The 19,296-nt window shown below is 47.7% G+C and overlaps 2 protein-coding genes across 3 annotated transcripts; one reads left to right on the top strand and one right to left on the bottom strand.

Moving 5' to 3' along the window:
* Positions 1–1,734: 1,734 nt before the first annotated feature.
* Positions 1,735–7,666, top strand: acat1 (acetyl-CoA acetyltransferase 1). Its single transcript, XM_088638362.1, has 12 exons — positions 1,735–1,888; positions 2,561–2,608; positions 2,885–3,002; positions 3,387–3,482; positions 3,727–3,827; positions 3,922–4,065; positions 4,246–4,396; positions 4,861–4,956; positions 5,147–5,260; positions 6,492–6,556; positions 6,759–6,916; positions 7,254–7,666. The coding sequence occupies exons 1-12, from the start codon at positions 1,859–1,861 to the stop codon at positions 7,372–7,374; spliced, it is 1,242 nt and encodes a 413-aa protein (XP_088494488.1). The 5' UTR covers positions 1,735–1,858; the 3' UTR covers positions 7,375–7,666.
* A 391-nt stretch (positions 7,667–8,057) lies between these two features.
* npat (nuclear protein, ataxia-telangiectasia locus) lies at positions 8,058–19,161 on the bottom strand. 2 transcript variants are annotated; one of them, XM_088638361.1, is made up of 18 exons: positions 18,973–19,161; positions 18,262–18,380; positions 17,897–17,957; positions 17,729–17,807; positions 17,118–17,158; positions 16,230–16,484; positions 15,849–15,924; positions 15,346–15,484; positions 15,145–15,236; positions 14,383–14,467; positions 13,852–13,948; positions 13,504–13,626; positions 11,928–13,388; positions 11,198–11,310; positions 10,980–11,067; positions 10,761–10,821; positions 9,261–10,665; positions 8,058–8,771 (listed from the first exon to the last, which is right to left on the bottom strand). In XM_088638361.1, exons 1-18 carry the CDS (start codon positions 19,007–19,009, stop codon positions 8,691–8,693), a joined length of 4,413 nt encoding a protein of 1,470 aa, XP_088494487.1. In that variant the 5' UTR covers positions 19,010–19,161; the 3' UTR covers positions 8,058–8,690. The 2 variants fall into 2 exon arrangements, with proteins under 2 accessions (XP_088494487.1, XP_088494486.1); XM_088638360.1 differs by having other exon boundaries at positions 11,928–13,403.
* Positions 19,162–19,296: the final 135 nt, after the last annotated feature.

Genomic DNA, 19,296 nt, shown 5'->3' on the forward strand with positions numbered 1-19,296 from the left:
TACATTCAGTGTTTGGGAAATGATTTGTAACCTGCAACATTTGTGTACAAAAGCTGTTTTTTTCATTGGTAAACAGACGGTTGTCAAGCTGCACATTCTAATGTTAAAGTTCATGGTAACATGTTTGTGACATTTCCTTTATCTAATGAAGTTTGGCCAACAACACATTGGATACTTTACTGACCTTTATTCAAACAACTTACTTTCCTGTTTTGATGCTGAAACAACAGGTGAATTAAGGTGATTGATCAATATGATGTTGTTAAAGAACTGCTTTTTTAACCTTATTTCCCCACATTAGAAAGATAAAAAGATAAAAGACATCTTAGAAAAGATAAAAAACATCTTAGTTTTCTTTCAGACACTCAGAGGTTTTGCCTCAGCATTATTAAACAACAACTGAAGTGCATCACTGAGCCTCTTCTACAGCAAATTAAAAATTCCCAAACAAACTATTAAGGTTCGAAAGAAATTTTAGGGCAAAGTTATGTGATGGTTGGATTTGTATTCTACTTTATTCAGAACTTTATTCTGTGAATCCACAGAAGACTTTTTTCTAGTATCACAGTCAAAAACAATTCAAACATTAAAGAAAAGTAAAATATACACTGTAGTTAACGAGAATGATAAAACCTTTATCCTTCCGACACAAAAAAATTAGATTTCTGTGCTGTCCTTGAAGTGCTGGATTGTTGTCACTGGTCCGCGAGGTCTCTTCAGAACATTCATTGAGAAAGTCAGGTGCATACAGGCTGCTGCTGTTTTGTTTTCATGAAGCAACATCGATATATAAGTTATTTAAACATGTCTGTACAAACAGGGTGGAGGTTGGGGAGTTTAAACTAATTTTACCACAGTGCACTGCCAGTTCAGACTGACCTGGTCTTAATCTGCTGTGACAGAGAGGAATATTTTCTTTACTCTTTGATCTCAGTGACCCTTCGAACTTTCACCTACAACGGCGTTTACTTTCATACATTGGAGAAAACTGGTAACAATGAAAGTAATGAAAACTGGAACATGCAGCTTACTTTACTATTTTTACTAACAAGTTTAGATTGAGATATTTTTAAGAATTAAATGCAATAAATTAAGTTATCCTTTATACCCTTGGCTCATGGTTCACTTTAGTTTTTCATCATGGATGTATCTTATGCGTCTATTACAAACACTAACGACTCAATTTCACTGTTTTTATTTCTAGATTGTGAAAGTACTTAAACTTCCAACTTGTTTTTGGCATCTTATGTCTGTATGTTTCTCATTTGTTTTATATTTCATATTCGTAATGGGTTCGTGTTGTGTTAAATGTATTATGTTACATCTTTTACCTGCCTGCAAATCAAATTTCCCATCTGGGGCATTAAAGTAACATTTATTATATTATTATTTAAATAATTTATTTATTTAAAGAAGAGAAGGACAAGCACACAGATCCAACACAGTCTAAAAATCTGGGAGCTGAATTCCAGGTGTTAGGTGTCAGAAATCTGCAAATATTGAAATGTCTAAAAAAGAAATTGGTATATTATTGAGAGCTCTTTAACCAAGATTCGGCACATGTAGCTGGATTAAGATCGATATCCTAGCTTCTTCAAGAAACGGATGGATCAGTCTTGGACCGATTAGCTGCTAGCAGTCAAAGTGCTCTCGTTTGCAACCTCCCCTTTGCACGAACTACATTTCCCATGTACCCTTTCACCTTTGGCACGTCGCCGGACGCCGAGACACCTCCTGCTCTGATTGGCCGATGCAGTTGGCGTGGGTTTGAGAGACGCTGAAGGTGAAATACTGTACATGCACTCTCAGTCCTGAAGTCGTATTTGTTGTTGTTGTGTCTTGTCGTCGGCTGTCCATCATGCAAAGCCAGTTCTGCAGACGGTTGTTGGTAAGTGAGACGCAAAGGAATGCTTTTGATACTATTAATTATCGCGAAGTGTGTTGATATGCAGAGAAAAGGCTACAGAATTACGCTCTGACTCCTAAAGGTTAGGCCTTTGTTTTCGTGGCGAGTTGGTCTTACAGTAATTACCGGTCAGGAGCTAATGTGACATTAAAAGTTTTCCTACATTCGGCTCTATCAGCTGTGTAGGACCGAACATGTCCATGTATTATCGGTACTCGCCGCCGGATAGTTAATCTGCATTACAGTCTGCTACATTAATGCAGTTTTCAGTTTGAACTTGAGGAGAAGGGAGAGTTCTTGCTTTTCAAAGCGCAAGGCTGATTATATGCACAGTACGTCGCTGGCGCTTGCTCCTTTCATAATTATTTCAGAGCTGTGCAGGAAGGTACACAGCCGCCACCTCTGTCTTGGGCTGGAGCCATAAACACAAGGGCAAAAGAGCTGCACTGTTTCAAGTCACCAAAGCCCCTGCATATTACTCGTGCTGTAAATACAGTATACCCGCCCGCGTCACTAGGACAGGAAGACCTGCAGTTAGGAGATGGCAGGGGTGCAACAGATTTATTTTCATCTCGGCAATAAAAGTTGTTTTATTAATTTATTAATGTTTAAACAGGCCAAATCACCTTTCTTCATGCACCTTTTTATATACAGGCTCAGAAGTATTTATCAAGAACCTACGCATCTCGTCCAGCTTTAAATGTAAGTTGTTGCTGTTTTTTTTTTAATGTTCAGTTCTGTTGAGCCCTGAATGCCTTCAGCCTTTCCTACCCAGTCTGTGTTGAAGGTTGCTGTTGGAAGAAACACTTGCTGGAGTCCTGTTCCTCAAGGCAGAGTTTGCTCCTGTAAGAAAGAGGAGCTGAGCTGATGTAGCCCTTAACCTGGCAGCTGAGACGAGCCTGCAGAGGCAGGCACAGCAGCTGGGACCCCTGACAATGCGCAAGGGTGCTCTGAGTCACTGGTTCTCTCTTCCTGCAGGAGGTGGTCATAGTCAGTGCTGCTCGTACGCCTATGGGCTCATACAAAGGAAGCCTGTCCACAGTGCCTGCGACAAAGCTGGGCTCCATTGCCATCAGGGGAGCCATCGAACAAGCAGGTACAGGAAGGAGGCTGCTCGTCTGTGGTTTGATCGGGTTCGATCCCCCACCTGCCGGCAGGCAGACAGAGCCCCTGAATACTCGTGTCACAGCCTGCTTGTGCACTTCCTTAAAGAGCATGATCTTTTCACAACCCCACAACAGCTGAGCTTGCACTTCTGACTGAAAGCCAGTCTGTTTTTTAGCGTCTGGCCGTGGAAGTGAGTGAATGGTGCAGGAGTAAGGCAGATCTGTTTCAAACAAGATCTTAACTTTTTAGATCTCCTGGCTTGAAGCTTTCGAAAATGTGGAATATCTTGACAAGACAATTTGCCACGAGACCTGTTCTCTTCTGTCACTCCGGATGCGTGTCAGGGAGTGATGGCGCTGTGTGTGGCTCTCAGGTGTCCCTGCGGAGGAGGTGAAGGAGGTGTACATGGGCAATGTGCTGCAGGCGGGAGAAGGACAGGCCCCCACCAGACAAGCCCTGCTGGGCGCAGGTAACCAACACCCCCGTCTGTCCAGGGTGACCCTGTGGCATTTGCTTCGCTACACTCTGAGCACGTCTGTCCTGTCCTGTCTGGTCTCTTCTTAATTAATGATGCTGAAAGACACAGTGCAGGCGCGTTTGCATAATATCCTGGGACAAGCCTGTGAAATGGACAGGGCTGTGTTGTTAGTGCGGTCTGTCCAAACTCCTCTCCCCTGGGCAGGATCGACTCATGTGCGCTGCTCTCTGTCCAGGGCTGCCAGTCTCCACCCCTGCCACCACAGTGAACAAGGTGTGCGCCTCGGGGATGAAGTCCATCATGCTGGCGGCTCAGAGCCTGATGTGCGGACACCAGGTAACGCACAGGCCCAGCCTGCTGGGATCCTGCCGCCGCTGGCACCCCTGGTGGACGTCTTCCAGGTTTGTAATGGTCCCTTGGCTTGTGGCAGGACGTCATGGTGGCCGGAGGGATGGAGAGCATGTCCAACGTCCCCTACGTCCTGGCGAGGGAACCTCTCCCATACGGAGGGGTGAAGCTGGAGGACCTCATTGTGAAAGACGGGCTCACCGACGTCTACAACAAGTTCCACATGGTGAACTGCAGTGCTTCTGTCGTGTGTGTGTGTGAGTGAGTGTTGGGTTTGCTGTCTACCGTGTTCTCCTGCATGAGTGTACACCTGTAACTCAGGTTGCATGTTCAAAGGTTCTAGCCTGTGCAGCTGACTGGTCGCAGGTATGCAGTCGGCTCATCTTGGTTTAATTCCGGCCCCAAGGGTAACTGTGCTGAAAACACGGCGAAGAAGAGCAGCATCTCTCGCGACGAGCAGGACGCCTACGCCCTCAGCTCCTACACCCGCAGCAGGGCTGCCTGGGAGACGGGGGTCCTGGCCAAGGAGGTGGTCCCGGTCAACATCCCGCAGAAAGGTGGGGTGCACTCGCTCCTCAAATCAAACCAGTGGACTTCCTCACAATCAGCCAGGGGGCTGAGGTAGCAACTATGGGGAGAAACATCGAGACCAGGAGTCTCTGCTTTACACAGAGGGGTGTTTGGAAGATGTGCAGCCTTGCTGTTGACACCATGGTTCCTATTAAGAAATGGCATGATGATCACTTTAATCAATTAATTACTAGAAATCAAATGGATTACATGAGCTGAGTGGCCTCCTCTGCTCCTTCTTGTGTTTATCGGAGCACTTCTCGCCAGGCTCCTGCTTGGTGCAGTGGAGCATCAGCTAATTTCAAGAGAATGTGCTGCACAATAGTTTATACTACACAGTTATATGCATAGTTCTAGTTTATATATATATATGTTATTCTGCAGTGACCTCCCCAGGACTCTGCGAGTATTGCATGTGTGCATCCGCTGAGGCTCCTCTCTTCTGTCGCAGGGAAGCCGGACGTCGTGGTGAAGGAGGACGAGGAGTACAGGCGGGTGGACTTCAGCAAAGTGCCCCAGCTGAAGGCTGTCTTTCAGAAGGAGAATGGTGAGCGCGCCTCACCTGCCGGGGGGCCTCTGGAAACCCACCCGGCCAACACATAGTGCTGCAGTTGTGACGCCAAGAGCTGGGATGGGATCTCTGTTTGGCGGCGGCTCTGTGTGGTGGGCAGGGCAGGCCAGGCCTGGTGCGAGGGGTGTTCTGGTGGAGCCTGATCGCTGATCGCTTCGCTCTGCAGGCACCGTGACGGCTGCCAACGCCAGCACGCTGAACGACGGGGCGGCTGCCGTAGTCCTGATGACAGCCGAGGCCGCCAGGAGGCTGAACGTCACCCCGCTGGCCAGAATCGTCGGTATGTGCCGTCACCCTTCGCTCACACCGGGCTCCTTTAAAAGCCTTGGCTGAGCTCTCGGGTGTTTCCTGGTTTGGCTTTCTGAAATTAGACACAAACGAGAGGCAGCTGTTTCAAAGTTACAATGTTTATACCGAGGCAATAAAATGCAACAAATGCTATGGGTTTTCCGTTATTTATTGTTTTGTTGCCTCTTGAAAAAAAAAATATATAATGGCAAGAATGTGAAAGTATGTAATTCACAACATCCCTAAATGTTGTGGAATATGTTGTATGTGATTGTGAGGTTGATAGGTGAGTCCAGAGATGTTTTCATATTAAGACCTGCAAGGGGAAAATGTTTGGTAGCTGTAGGGAAAATGGCTGAAGTTCAGTGAGAAAATGACCGTGAGGCTTTATTTACAAAAATAAAACAAAACCAAGATAATACAAAACAAATATTTATGATTAAAGAGAAACAATACACGTCAAAAAGGTAGAGGGAGCTACCTCTATGTTAAACACGAATATGTGTAAATTACCACCGCCTACCCTTTTGAAGATTACAATTCCCGAACTCTCCTTGGAACGCTCGGGGACTGCACCCGATCCTGATCTCCAGCCCCAGAGCAGTGAATGACCGTTCACACCTGCACCATCTTTTAAACCTAGAGCCCTGCCCCAGGACTGCCGACAGCAGACAAAATACATCCTTCGCATGAGAAGTAAGACCGAGGTCCTGACTCTGTGGTCATTAAAAATCCCAGAACATTTCTTGAGAAGAGTAGGGCTGTCACCCTGGCGTCCTGGCCAGATTTCTGCTTGGCCCTTGCCAATCATGGCTTCCTAATAATCCCCATCTCTGAACTGGCTTCATCACTCTGGTCTCCTCCTTACTGAGAGCTGGTGTGTGGGGAGACTACTGGCCCACTCTGGCTATACTGGTGGAGGGGATCCCCAGCGCCTGTAAAGCACTTTGAGTGGAGTGTCCAGGAAAGTGCTATATTTGTGTAAGGAATTATTATTAATGCATTGGTCCTGAGTGGTGGAAACGATGTATGAACCTCTGTTAATACAAGCAGAACCTGGAGAAACACAAACACACAGACTGCACGTTGCACAGGCGTGTTCCTATCAAACAAGTTCCACACAGTGTCAGCTCGGTGTTCGTGTGTGTGTGTGGCATACAGCTGTGTGCCTGCATGCCAGAGGACAGCGTGCTGAAGGAGTCCTTTCTCCTTCCGTTTCCCAGCATTTGCTGATGCAGCTGTTGATCCCATTGACTTCCCAATTGCTCCTGCCTATACCGTACCTAAGGTGAGTGATTCTTCACCTGCGTCGCAGTAGAAATGTCTTATAAAAGTAATACACTAAAGCTAAAGACCTAGGACATTTGATGCTTTCCATTTATTACCACTCTGAGTATTAGAGGTGGATGAAGTGTCGATTTTAATAAAAGACAGTGGGCATGTATGATGTGGGAGTTTTTGCATTTCTTTTGTGTCTACTACATTCTAAGATCCTGAATGCTGCTGGCCTAAAGAAGGAGGACATCGCAATGTGGGAGATCAATGAAGCTTTCAGTGTTGTGGTGCTGGCCAACATCAAGATGCTGGACATAGACCCCAACAAAGTCAACATCAACGGTGGAGCTGTGTCTCTTGGTCACCCAATTGGGTAAGCACCCACCCCCCTGCAATGCACAGAGCGAGTGTCGGCTACGTTCAGAATGTTAACAAAAGGGATTGCCATGACGTATAACTCCCCCCCCCTTCTGCCTTTTTAATTTGCTCCAAAATGTTACTGCTGGAAATGCATTTTTTTAAAAAAAAGTTAAAACAAATTCTATTGGCAAGAATAATTTCAGATTTTATATTTCTGCTTGTGTATGAGAGCCAAGGTCTCTAGAAAGTGGATGGTTTGTGCTGTGGGCCCGGTACTAATCTGTGCTAAAGCCTTCGTGGGAGAAGATGGAGGCCAGTGTGATGACAATATCGTCTTTTTTTGCATCCAGAATGTCCGGGGCAAGAATCGTGGGCCACATGGTTCATAACCTGAAGTCTGGACAGTATGGACTGGCAGGAATTTGCAATGGAGGAGGTGGAGCTTCTTCAATCCTTATCCAAAGGTTCTAAGACAGCTGCACTCTGGAACAGCCTACTTGCTGAGAATGTTACTAATCAGAACTACCTACAGTATGTAGTGTGTACAGGATGTAGGTAAAAATAAACACTGGCTTCATACATGTATTTATTGTACAACAATAGTCAGGACACTCAGCTCTACCTGCATTGTGGACACCTGCATTTTTATTTAACTGTTACCGTCCACTGTTACTTTAACTCCAGGGCTTCAGTCACTCCCAGTGTGTCTAAGCTACCAACAGTTTTATCCTAATAAAAGCATACAACCTCCATTGCAAAATAAGACTGTGTGCAACACTTTCTGCTCCCATGGTTAACGTATCTCTGCACTTTGCTTCAGCTCTTTGTTTCAAGCAGGTCCTTAATGATATTTCATTATGGTAGGATTACTGTAAGTCCCATGTTCTGTCCTTTCCTGGTGATTTCAGGTCAAATGAGTAGAAGTTTCCCCATGGCTGATAAGCTTATCTACTTGTGCCAACAACCAAGAGAAGGCCATTTAGTACATTTGCCTTATATTTTAAGACTATTCAAGCAATTGAAACAAGGCACTAATACAAATCATGTAGTACAGGGATGAAAGTCGGCAGCTTGAGATCAGGAATCTCTGGGAATAGGAGTCAAATCGCTGGTAGGTGTTAGGACCACTGCAAATGAACAGTTCCACAAGGAAATAGGTAAGAGAAGTACTCCTCATATCCTGAAGAGAGGAATAATCTCACTGGCTTTTATTATAATCATTTGTTATTAGTGCTATGGATCTGAGAGACCAGTTCTTGTATGGAATTACAAATGGCTTAAAAAGAACATTCAGGATACTATCCATCCTAAACCAAAAAACTGGACAAAAGAACACTCCTGTTTTGTAAAACTTAGTGGAACATGTAGAACTAGGGCAAAAGATGAGTAAAGCATAAACGTTTTAACTCCGATACTAAAAAATGTGCAATGGAACCGGGATTGTAGACATTTTTAAAATACCCTTCAAAGTACAACTCAAAATTATTAGGAACACACATCTACAGCCTGTTAACACTGTCCTTAGTGATCACATCCTCCTCAACCTCATGTGCAAAACATCTTGGTTCCAGTATTTCAGTGGGTGAATGGCTCACAGCAAAGAGCAGCAGTTCTGAATATTATAAAATGTACCAATTAGGCCAACCAGCTTTCCCAGTACTGCCTTTAAGGTTCTCCTTCTGCACTTATTTTCTTTATTCTGAGCCTAGCATAACCAGCAGGTGCTGCCGATTGGAGAGCAGTCACTCAGGTTGCTCCTGTGAAGATCCACCTCGCACTGTCTGGCTTCACTCGTCATAGTGCAGCGAGGACAGGAATTTATCCACATCCAGGTCATCCGGGAAGGAATCCAGCAGCTTTTTCTGTTTCTGTTTGGAGGAAAGGGCATAGGAAAAATCAAGGCCATTTTTCCTGCTGTGTGCACTATGTGTAATTTAGGCTGACAATTTGTTTCTTGCACAGAAAATGCCAAGAGATTGCTGGTGGCTCTCAAGTCCGTTGCTTTCCTATGTACCCATTGGTACAGCCGGCCATTTACTGGAGCTGTGGTCGAGTAGCGTTGCTTGTACTAACACTGTATTAAAACAGAAGAAATATCTTCCGTTTTAATATAGTACTTTCCGTGGTAAAAACATCTTTGGAAAAAACGAATAGTTTATCCCTGGTTATATTTTAGCACAAATACAAATAGCTTCAAAGGTTTTATTAAAATGATTGGTCGTTCCCCAAAGTACATACATGTAACTGTTTCCTGCAGCACAAACTGGGACTCAGTAGTGTTTGGGGAAAAGGTCTCTATTCGTCACAGAGCAAGTGGAGACATTGGCCCTGTGTTTCCTCTGCCCACGGTGACTTACCTTGGCTTTCTTCTTACTGGACGATGAGAGGGAGCACTGCTGGTCCTTCTGTCCCGGGGGGCTTGAGCACACCTTGGCATGCTTGCGCTTCCTGTCCTTGGCCCCCGCGCTGGCCGTGCCCTGCTGCTGCTGCACGCTGTCCTTCAGAGGCGTGCCCTTCCTGGCAATGGCGGCGCGGGACAGGATCATCAGCGTGTGGGCGGCCATGTTGATGCTGTTCTCGCTGCCGGCCTCGCTGGCGGGGCTGCAGGTGGGCAGGTCGGGCGTGGCGGGGGGCGGGAGGTGCCGGGGCGTGCCGTCTCCGTCCCGCCCCTGCCGCGGGCGGACAGGGGTCCTCAGGCAGTCCAGAGGCTCTTCAGGGTGGCGGCCGGACCCTGGGGTCCTGGGGAGAGGCAGCTCGGGGCTCTTGGAGGGCGTGGCAGTAGGGATGTGCCCCTGGATGTCCTGCAGCATCTCCGCTGCCTGCTTAGTGAGGGGGCTGGTCTTGTTAGGGTGTCGGATACTGTTGAGCTGGGAGGCATGAGCCCCAGCGGGCTCACCTGGCGGCAGAGCAGCGGCTGGCTGCCGCTCCTGATTCCTCCCCTCCAGCTTGTTCTCCTTATCGGCTGCAACGTGCGCGGTGTCCTGCGAGGAGCCCCTCGTCTCCGCCAGCCCCTCCCTCCCCCTTGCGCCCTGATCAGCTTCCTTTCTGGTCCCCGAAACGTTCGACTTCAGCCTGGGGTCGGCGGCTGCAGCCTTGCCGCTGTGGGCAGAATCCCTCTTTGACTCGGTACCTCCTTGTTCCTCTTTGTTGTCCGACGTCTGAGATTTATTTCTAGAATCCAGACTCCTCCCGGAGGACTCTTGCTTCGCTGCAGCTTCGTCCCCGCTGGAGCCATGAGGGTTCTGCCTGTGCTCAGATTCAGTCTGCAATGGAGCACCTTTGCTGGAATCAGTGGATAAGGGGGGTCTGCTTCTCTCCAACTCCTTCATGGGAGCCGAGGTGTTCCCTCTATCCGAGCACGTTGTGGCATCGGGCCTCGGTGCAGCACCATCCCTGCTGACTGCAGCTGCTCCGGTCCCGACGGCTTGAGGCTGAACGCTGTCACACGGCTTACAGCTGGGGCCTTTCGTCTTGGGCTGCTCAGCAGAGGAGGAGGCAGCCGTGAACACTGTTGGCGTGACTACCACAGGTGCTTCCATGGATGCTGAAGTGTCCCCAGAACTCCTGGTCTGGACCGGGGCAGGTGTGGTGCCGAGGCACCGCTCGGGTGCTGTGAGATCAAAGCACAGGACCCTCCTGTGGCTCTGCCCGCTCATGGGATTGGATCCCGACGCTGGAGGAGGTGAAGAAGAGGGAACCTCTGTAGCTGCTGCATGCTGGGAAGGCCCAGCTGGCTTGAGCCTCGGCTGCAGTGGCACAGGACTGAGGAAAAAAAGAGCAAAAGCAGGGATGTGACTGCAGAACAGTTCAAAGAAAAACAAGCAAAAAGTCACAGAAACCGAGCTCTATAAACCTACTTTTGTTTTTGCAAACCAGTGGCATCTGTGCCCTGATCTGACACAGGTGGTCCAGATTTACCTAAAAAGAAAAAAATGCAGATTAAATACCCTGAATTTAAAAAACAAGTTTATGCACCAAACAGTTCTCAACTTGATATTCTCATTAGAATACCTTAATATGGTACAAATCAATCCGTATGCAATGCACCCCGACTGTAGGCCAGTGCTGTGACTTACCTATGTCAGTGCTGGCTTTGGGGGCCAGTTTAGGTTTCAGTTTGACCTTAAATGCGCAGTTTACTGCAGGCCGGACGGATAACGGCATCTATGGGGACATTAACAGAGAGCAACAGCTGAAGATCTGCTTTCACATTAATGACCTGTTCATAACTGGTAGGCAATAAAGTGAAGTCAGTTTGCAAAGGCAGCGATACTGAAGTCTAGGTTCAGATTACCTGACTGTGGGCCACACTGAAAGAGCCTGACGTGCTCTGCCCAACAACCGACACTGGGACCACCATGCTCTGCAGCACGGGCTGGACTGGAGAGGAAATGAAGAGTGCTGAGCCTGCAGAAATTTGAACAGCCACCAGTCAATTAACAGCCTCCGTGGCAACGGTTCAGTTAACGTCGAACACAGTAAACGCCTCAGTATTCGCGAGGATCAGACTCCTTCAGCTCTCTGCGAACGGTGAATTTGTGAATGCGGAACGCAACACCTCATGGGGAAAAACGGGGATCCATGGCTTGCAAAACTAAAATTCTGTAGTAATATTTTTGTTATAAAACCTTTTCATTTCAGAAAAACTATTAGTAATTATTGGTATTAAACAGTTAATGAAAATGAGCGCTCAAAACTTGAAATCATCTTCTCCCAGATTGTTGCATGGTAAAACAAATAGTTTTCTTATTCTTAGTCATGCTAATTTTCTTTACTTTGTATATCTTATTTCTATCACAAGTAACAAGCCACTGTAAAGTTAATGAGGCAAATTCTTCTCTGGAGAACATTTCCCAGCCGTGTCCTGGCTTCTGTCAAGAAACAGCTGGATGAGATCCTGGGATCAAGCAGCTACTAACTACCAAATGGGATAACAGGTTGAACAGCCTCCTCCTGCCTGTTCCAACACTCAAGCCGCAGGAGAGAAGAGCAGGGCTGGACCCTACAGGCCCCGGCAGTCTTACCCGAGCTGGAGATCACAGGCCGGCTCCGGGGTGGCGTGGCCAGGATGTGCGGGGTGGAGGACACCGGCCCCACGCCAGCGGCGCCGGGCAGCACCATCACCTGGGGCTGACCGCCGGCCTGGCTGGCCGCGGCTTGGTCCGTCACGAGGAAGTAACTGCTGGAGCCGCCGTACGAGCTGGAGGCAGGAACCAGCTGGAGGAACCCGGCCTCCGCCTGCACTTCGGGCACCGAGGCCAGGGACAGCTGCACGCCCTCCTCCGGGCCGGCGGCAGGGGTGCCCGCGGGGTCCCGTGGCCTGGCGGAGCCGGGGCTCGGCTGCTCCGCTCTCTGCAGGCAGCTGACCGCCTGCACGGTCTCCTCGGGGGTGACGAGGGACCCCGCGGGCACGGGCGCCTTGGCCGGGGAGGAGAGGACGATCGTGGGGACCCTGTCGCTGGAGGTGCTGGAGACGCTGCCCCCCGACGCCGAGTCCCTGGGCCGTTCTTCCTGATCGTCGCTGATTATGATCTTCAGGGAGACGAACTTATTGGCGCCGTGCTCCTGGCACGGGGGGTTGCCCACAGGGGGCTGTAAAGGCTCCCAGGGGCTGTCCCTGCAGGGGGCCGGCGAGGGCCCTTTGCTGTCCCAGGAGTGACTCTCACCCTTGGCTTGCCCATCCTTCCCCGTGACAGACGCACTGCAGGCGGACCCTGCCAGCTCGCCCAGGGCAGGAGAAGCCCCAGGTCCCGGCTCCTCAGGCTGGCCTTTGGCTTGGAGGGAGGCACCACAAGGCCACGGCTCTGGCGCGGTGTTGCTGGGTTCACCGCCATCAGTCTGCACTGCCCCTGCGAAAGGGCCTTCAGACGGAGACACGGTCATCTGCTTGTCTGCCAACCCATGGTCCTGACTGCTCCTTAATGGCTCTGGAGGACTGTTCTGAGTTCCTGTAGCTTCCTGTCGTCTCATCTCAGACTGAGCTCTGTCACACGATGGAAGAGGAGCGTTTATCTGGACAGGACTGGGGTCTGTGGATCCCTTCTGGAGGTGCTCTTGGTCAGGTGGTTGAAGAGGGGACGGCTGGCTTACATGCTCTGGTGATGCATCCGTTTCCAGTTGCAGATCAATGTCCATGCCCTCCTCCTCAGCAAGGGAGGAACTGGCACCGTCCTTGTCTGCTGTCAACAGGCTGCTGTTGCTGTCTTTGCCCCTGCAGGCCTCCACTGCAGCCCCACAATGCTGAGAAGCGCTGGTTTGCTTGTGCCTGCTTGCCGTCGCTCTGTTCTCGGGCTGCCCTACTCCACATGCAGTGGGTCTGGCTGCCAGGAGGAGCTCACCGTTTCCGTGTGGAGAACTGGAGGCCAGTAACACCCGCGACACACACGGGAGGGGATGAGCCGTTTTTCTGCTCTTCTTGCTTCTGGGGCCAGAGTCGCTCTTTGTCTTGGGTGTTCTAGGTGTGGGCACCATGACAGACACTGAATCTTTACAACCAGCCCCTAAAAAAGAGAATGAAAACAAAGATGGTGATTTACAGAAGAAAGGTTCTGCCTGAAGGGCACGGTGAAGGGCTTTCAGTGATTTGAAGATTGCACCTACCCTGATCTCCAGGTTCAGAGGGGCTTTCACTGGGCTCTTGGGCCTCTGCTGGAGCTGCACTCTGGTCTACGCTAATGGGACCCGCACCTCCTTGGACGCCAGGTTCACTGCTCCTGTTTTTCCCTGCCGTCAGAGAAAAAAAAACGTAATTAACTGGAGTTTTTAATTCAATGGTAGAACAGCACACTAAGCAACAGAGCACAACTTTTGTGATTAATTTTAAAAAGTCGACTTTTTGGGACTGTTAACAGATTTTAAAAAAATACACACTTTTTTTGAGCATCATTCAGTGCAAATGATCACCGAAGCACAACACCAGTCCTCCACTCAGCCTTACTACCCCCGTACCGTAATCAAACAGGTCGAACAGAGCCTGGAAGGCTGGGTCGGACTCAGTCTGCTCCAGAATGTCACGGATGGCCTCGTCTGTCATGTGGATCTCCGCCTGCATAAACACAAGAGCAATATGAAGGCAGCACGTGCAGCAGAGATCTTGGGCCAGGAGTCTCCCCCAGATTGCTCTAGCTAAATACACAGGTCTCGCCTGATGCACAAATGCTAGCTGCGTTGGATAAACAAGTCAGCAGAATTAATAGTAACACATAGGAACAAGTGGAAGTTCCACACCCAAAAAATAAAAAGATAAGCATTTTCTTTAGTGAGGAATTAAGGCCCATTTTGTCCTGTGTGACTCATGTGCTGATGCAGCTCCTGGATCTAAATTCTCCAAATAATCTGTTCACTTTGGCACTTCTGGACAAGAAAGATGGAAGCATAAAACAACAAATATGTGTAACCTGCTGTGAAGCATCCACTCTAATATATTTTAAAAATGATATATGCTCATATGTTATGTTTCTAAAATCCAAGAAAAATTACCTGGAGACCTAATATTTCATCGATTGAAGGATCTTGCACCACAGCGCCACTTGCACCTTGTTTAGAAGTCTGAGGATTGTTTTCACTGTCAACAAACACCAAAAAAAAATAAAAAATCAGAGCCAGATCCCTTTGTGCCCCAACTGCTCTGCAGTCACCAAATGCATCACATGAATCAGATGTGGGAAGCTTGCCGGAGAACACCAGCAGCTTATCCTGAACTATTACAGCAGCACCAGGAAGAGGAGGAGCACAGAAAGGCTATCCACACTAAGCAAAATCTGCACAGACACTGGGGACAGTCTGTATCTTCAATGCCTTATGCTTTAAAACACTTTCCTAGATTGACCACCAGGTGGCACTGCTGTACCTACGAGGTTCAAGGTGCACTTGATGCACACACCTGCCATAGCCCGACACCAACAGGACAGACTTCATGCTCTGGTGAAGAGGGTGACCATGGTGTGTATACAGAAGAGTTTGTACACTTACAGTGCAATTATCAGGGGTCACCTGGTTGTGGGCAGGATGCTGTTATTTTGTAAAACTTTTGGTTTGGGATTCTGCAAAAGGATATGGACTTCAGAGTCAATCTCCCATCGAAAAGACTGCTTAAACTTTTCAATAAAGATTACTGGCTAAAATAAAGCTCTGTCAGTTTTGGTCCTTGTTTAGACTCCTACCCATGTTTCCAGCCATGTAGGATTACAGACTTTTAACTAGCTGACCATTAATGTAAAATGCCATTCAATTTCATCTTACCTTCCCAAGAACTTATTAATGTTTTCTGCAAGTTTCTCTTGCAGGGACTTGTCACTAAGTATCTTGTCCCTGGCGTTCTCTATAACCATTTGCTGTAAGAAACAAGGATGGAATAAATCATTAGAACAGAAGAGAAACAGATGCTAGAGATCCGCCTGGCTTTGAGAATCCGATTCCGATGTGGAAGGAGGTGGGACTCACGGGAAAGCTCTCCGAGACGGGCTCCTGCTCTCCTTCGTTTTGGAATTCCTCAGTCTCCACAATGACAGTAGATATCTGGGGGGTCCTTGGTGCTCCGCCCTGTCCAGCCAGCAGCCCACCTCTCCTCCTGGGGGAGTCACTGAAACACCGCACAGCACAGGAGGATCAGGCCTTCCTGTATCCTTTCCACACAGCTCAAACACTAACAGCACGCAGGCTGCCAGGCACGGAGAGACCACTACGCCTGGGCCAGCTGCCACCTCAGCCTGAGCTGCAGATTCCGCGCTTGTCTAGCAGGAACAAGCAGACAAACACAGGGAGAGAGACACAGACATGGCTCTCAGCAGACATGTATTCTTTGCATGCAACACTGCAGAGTTTTCCAGCTGGAAGGATTCAGAAATGACACAGGTGCTGAAGCAACACAAACCAGCAAAGCAGAGAATCCTCTGGGAAAAAACGTTGACTTTAGGAAGGCCACACCTTCTCAGCGGTCTCCTCACCATTTCCTGCGGCCCGGAGACAACTGTCCTGGGCTAAATCTGCGATCTGGAACAACAACCTGCAGAGGGGAATCTCCTACAGGAAACAAAACAAAAGGGGCTCTTAAGGAACCAGTAATCTGCAGTCCTCAGGCAGCCTTTCCATACAAGCTTTCCTCTACTGTACTCAGAATCTGGGCAAGGATTTTTCCTTAAATGGACACACTGATGATCTGTCATTGTGAGAGACTAATGTAGTGACAAGTACTATTTAACAGGTCAGGATGTTTTTGTAGAACAAAGGCCATAGGACTAACACACAAAAAACTAAAAACCACATGTATAACACAAAACAAAACCTTTAACTACATGTTCACCACGACCCCTCGGTGTTCCACTTACTGCTCACGTTGAGCACAGCCCTGCTTCGCTCCTGGACCTGAGACTGGCTGACGCACAGGGGGGAGGGTCTCGCATGCAGGGAGCTGTAGCAGATGGGAGTGGAGCACCCCAGCATGGCCTGAGGCACGCACACGGGGCTGGGGCTGTGCTGGCCGGGAGAGGGAGTAACAGACAGCAGCCCGGAGCTGCCTGGAGCTGGCGGGGAGGGCTGAGCTCTCTGATGCCGCACGTTCAGGATCCCATTCCGGGTGCGAACTGCAACATGGGCACACGGGCACACAGCAGGGGTGAGAGCTCCGATGAGCAACACGGACACGCACGCAAAGAGAGAAGCGGTGCCAGACACCCGAGAACAAAGATCTGAAAGTACAGGCTGATACTGTAAATGTGCCAAAAGGCAGAGGGGAATAAAAACTCACAAAGTCAAGAATCTTTGAGATTAAAAAATCATCAAATCTTTTTTTTTTTTAAATATTGAAAGAGTCAGAAGCAATGAATAGTTACAATGCCAACAGACTGTGCAGGATCTGATTCATTACGAAAGGATGGTCAATTTTAGCTAAGAAAACAATACAATATGCTTTTCTTTTCAATATGGGAACATCTGCGAATGCAAGACAGAACTTTCCAGAATGTCTGAGACCGACATGGAAGGAGACATTTATAAGAGGGTTATTATAAACGTGCAGAGGAAAAAGTCAGTTATCTTTTTTCTTTTTTCTAAACCTTCAATTTCCCCTTTTCTCCTGCAATTCTGAGAAATCCATTTGACGGACTCATTATGGTATGAAAGACCTGTGGTTTCCTAAAATCTAAAATGCAGTGAAAAGATACCGGACAGAAAAAATAAACTGTATTTAAATAATAAAAATGAAAAGGCCAGCTTACATCTTTGGTTGTTGTAAATGCTTGGAGAGTTCTGCATACACCTAGTGAGAGCAATAGACATCATTAATCTTTATTCATTTTACATTTCACTATTCTCATGCCAAGATAATATCTGACAGTCCTGCAAAATTTGGAATGTGTCAAATTATAATATTTCATTTCTTCAGAAATGGGATACTTATGACAGACCCCCGGTTCCTAGTTTTAAATGTAGTTTCAACCTAAGTCCTCTGGTTAATGCGTCACTCTGTTCAGAAGAATTCCACTGGGATGGGTTTGTCAATGCCTCTTTCTGTTGAAGCCTACAAAGCTTCAGTTCTAGTCTGTCTGTGTAGGGTGTACGCTGGTCCAGCAATGTATATGGTTACTCTACCCTGGACTGGTTCCTGAGCCATAGTCGTTTTTTCATAACACAGATGACACAAGAAATTGTTTGCATGATGTCAGGAGCTCATGACAGTTTATCTACAAGATTTTCTTCCATTCTGAAGCTCTGGTAAAAACACCGCTGCTGCGACAGTCTCCAGGAGCAAGTTCTTATGGTTGCATATCCTGAAACAAGAGGCTCCATTTACCCCACCCCCAGAAATCCAGTTAAAGTTTCCTTTTACCTGATCTGATTCAGAGTGAAATCTAATTTCCTCCAGAGCGACGTCATCATAGCAGGTACCTGTGACTCCTGGCTGCATTCTTGACAAAAAAAAAACAGTTGTATATTAACAAAACATGAACATATGAAGCTCTGAGTCTGAAGTTATTTTAAAACCTCCAGTACTTGCCTTTTGCTTTAATGGCAACATACTCATTCAGAATGGTGTTCAGGTTTTTCCCAAACAAAGACTGCAAAGACAAAACAACATGATAAAGCAGAACGTAGGGAAATATAGGATAAATCTGAGCACACTGCTCAGATTAGAGATGTCTAACACACTGTGTATGCTGTTTTCATGAAAACAAATCTAGCACATGAAACGCAAGCTATTTCATTCAGACAGCTAATGAGGGCTTTAGTTACGGTGAGACTTTCGCAGAGAATAAAGAGTGAAATTTTGCATGTGCATGCCATAAGATGACGAATTTCCACAAGTCTTTCCATTACAGCGTACAGGGGCGAGGGGCTCTGCTGAGATCGGACAGCACTCACAAACACGCAGGCAGGAATCGCTCCGTCCTCGGTGCTGTGCTCCGCGTACTCCTTCAGGTCCGGACTCTCGCTGATGAACGCCCGGCAAGTGGCAGTCAGGCGCTCCTGTTGGAGATACCCTTGGCGCACCCCAGAACAAACAAGCACTCGGTTTACTTCATTTACTGGAATTTCAAAGCAATATCAACTCACCAGGGCATGCATCCAAAAATAAACATCCTTTGTCAATAAGCGAATTATGCACAATTGTTCGGACATGACTGATTTCTGATAACGTCCTTGCAACTGAAATATTGGCAAGGTCATAAACGCCACTGGAATACTATCAAAATCTGACATCTGATGTACTGGACATTTTTCCCCAGTATTAATAATTTCGTCACAGTCATTATGGAATTTGACATTAACACGTACCTGGTGTGTAATTTAGTATTTTAGGTGGTAGTACTCCGACCACCGTTGTTTCAGACAGCTTACACCCAGTGGTATCGATATCATGCATCAAATATTATATGCAGTGCTTTCTGATATCTACACAGTGAAAGACACGCTCTTTAGCTAACCATGCTCTTGTCCCCCAGATACAGGCTCTGGTACGTGTTGCAGGGCCCCTTTGTGATCAACACAGCTCTCAGCTGCGACCGCAGAGCAAACTCCCCGGCTACACGCCTGTGTCCCGCAACAGACCCCGCTGCGACCCCTCCAACTTACCCAAAACCAGCCTCGCAATGTCAGATGGTAGCAACATGGCTGTTGTGAAGCCTTTTCAACTGGCCCTCAAACGCACAGTCATGAAAGAAAACCGAACAGCACACATTTGAGCCGTTATACTTTTTCTCAGCTCAGCTGAACACAACTCCCAATAACACCCACCCGCAGAAAAAGCGCGGAAATTCAGCACGTTTCACCCGGAAGTATTCGCCTAAAAGGCTGCATGGGAAATGTAGTTCGGGTGTTCGGTCAGTCAATGTCAGTACGCGAGACAGGGTTACATGGCGGATAATGTATTAACATATAGTAGCGCTCTTGGGTTCA

This window comes from Lepisosteus platostomus, chromosome 7 (genome assembly GCF_059453375.1).
Source record: "Lepisosteus platostomus isolate fLepPlt1 chromosome 7, fLepPlt1.hap1, whole genome shotgun sequence".
Classification (NCBI taxonomy): Eukaryota; Metazoa; Chordata; class Actinopteri; order Semionotiformes; family Lepisosteidae; genus Lepisosteus; species Lepisosteus platostomus.

Bases quoted from the DNA above. Each gene is read 5' to 3' on its own strand.
- acat1 (XM_088638362.1), top strand. From the start codon at position 1,859: ATGCAAAGCCAGTTCTGCAGACGGTTGTTG. The intron at 4,066-4,245 runs GTGAACTGCAGT...TCCGGCCCCAAG, and splicing joins TCTACAACAAGTTCCACATG to GGTAACTGTGCTGAAAACAC. The intron at 4,957-5,146 runs GTGAGCGCGCCT...TTCGCTCTGCAG, and splicing joins TGTCTTTCAGAAGGAGAATG to GCACCGTGACGGCTGCCAAC.
- npat (XM_088638360.1), bottom strand. From the start codon at position 19,009: ATGTTGCTACCATCTGACATTGCGAGGCTGGTTTTGG. The intron at 15,485-15,848 runs GTGAGGAGACCG...GCGGTGTTTCAG, and splicing joins TCTCCGGGCCGCAGGAAATG to TGACTCCCCCAGGAGGAGAG. The intron at 14,468-15,144 runs GTAAGATGAAAT...GTTTGTTGACAG, and splicing joins ATTAATAAGTTCTTGGGAAG to TGAAAACAATCCTCAGACTT.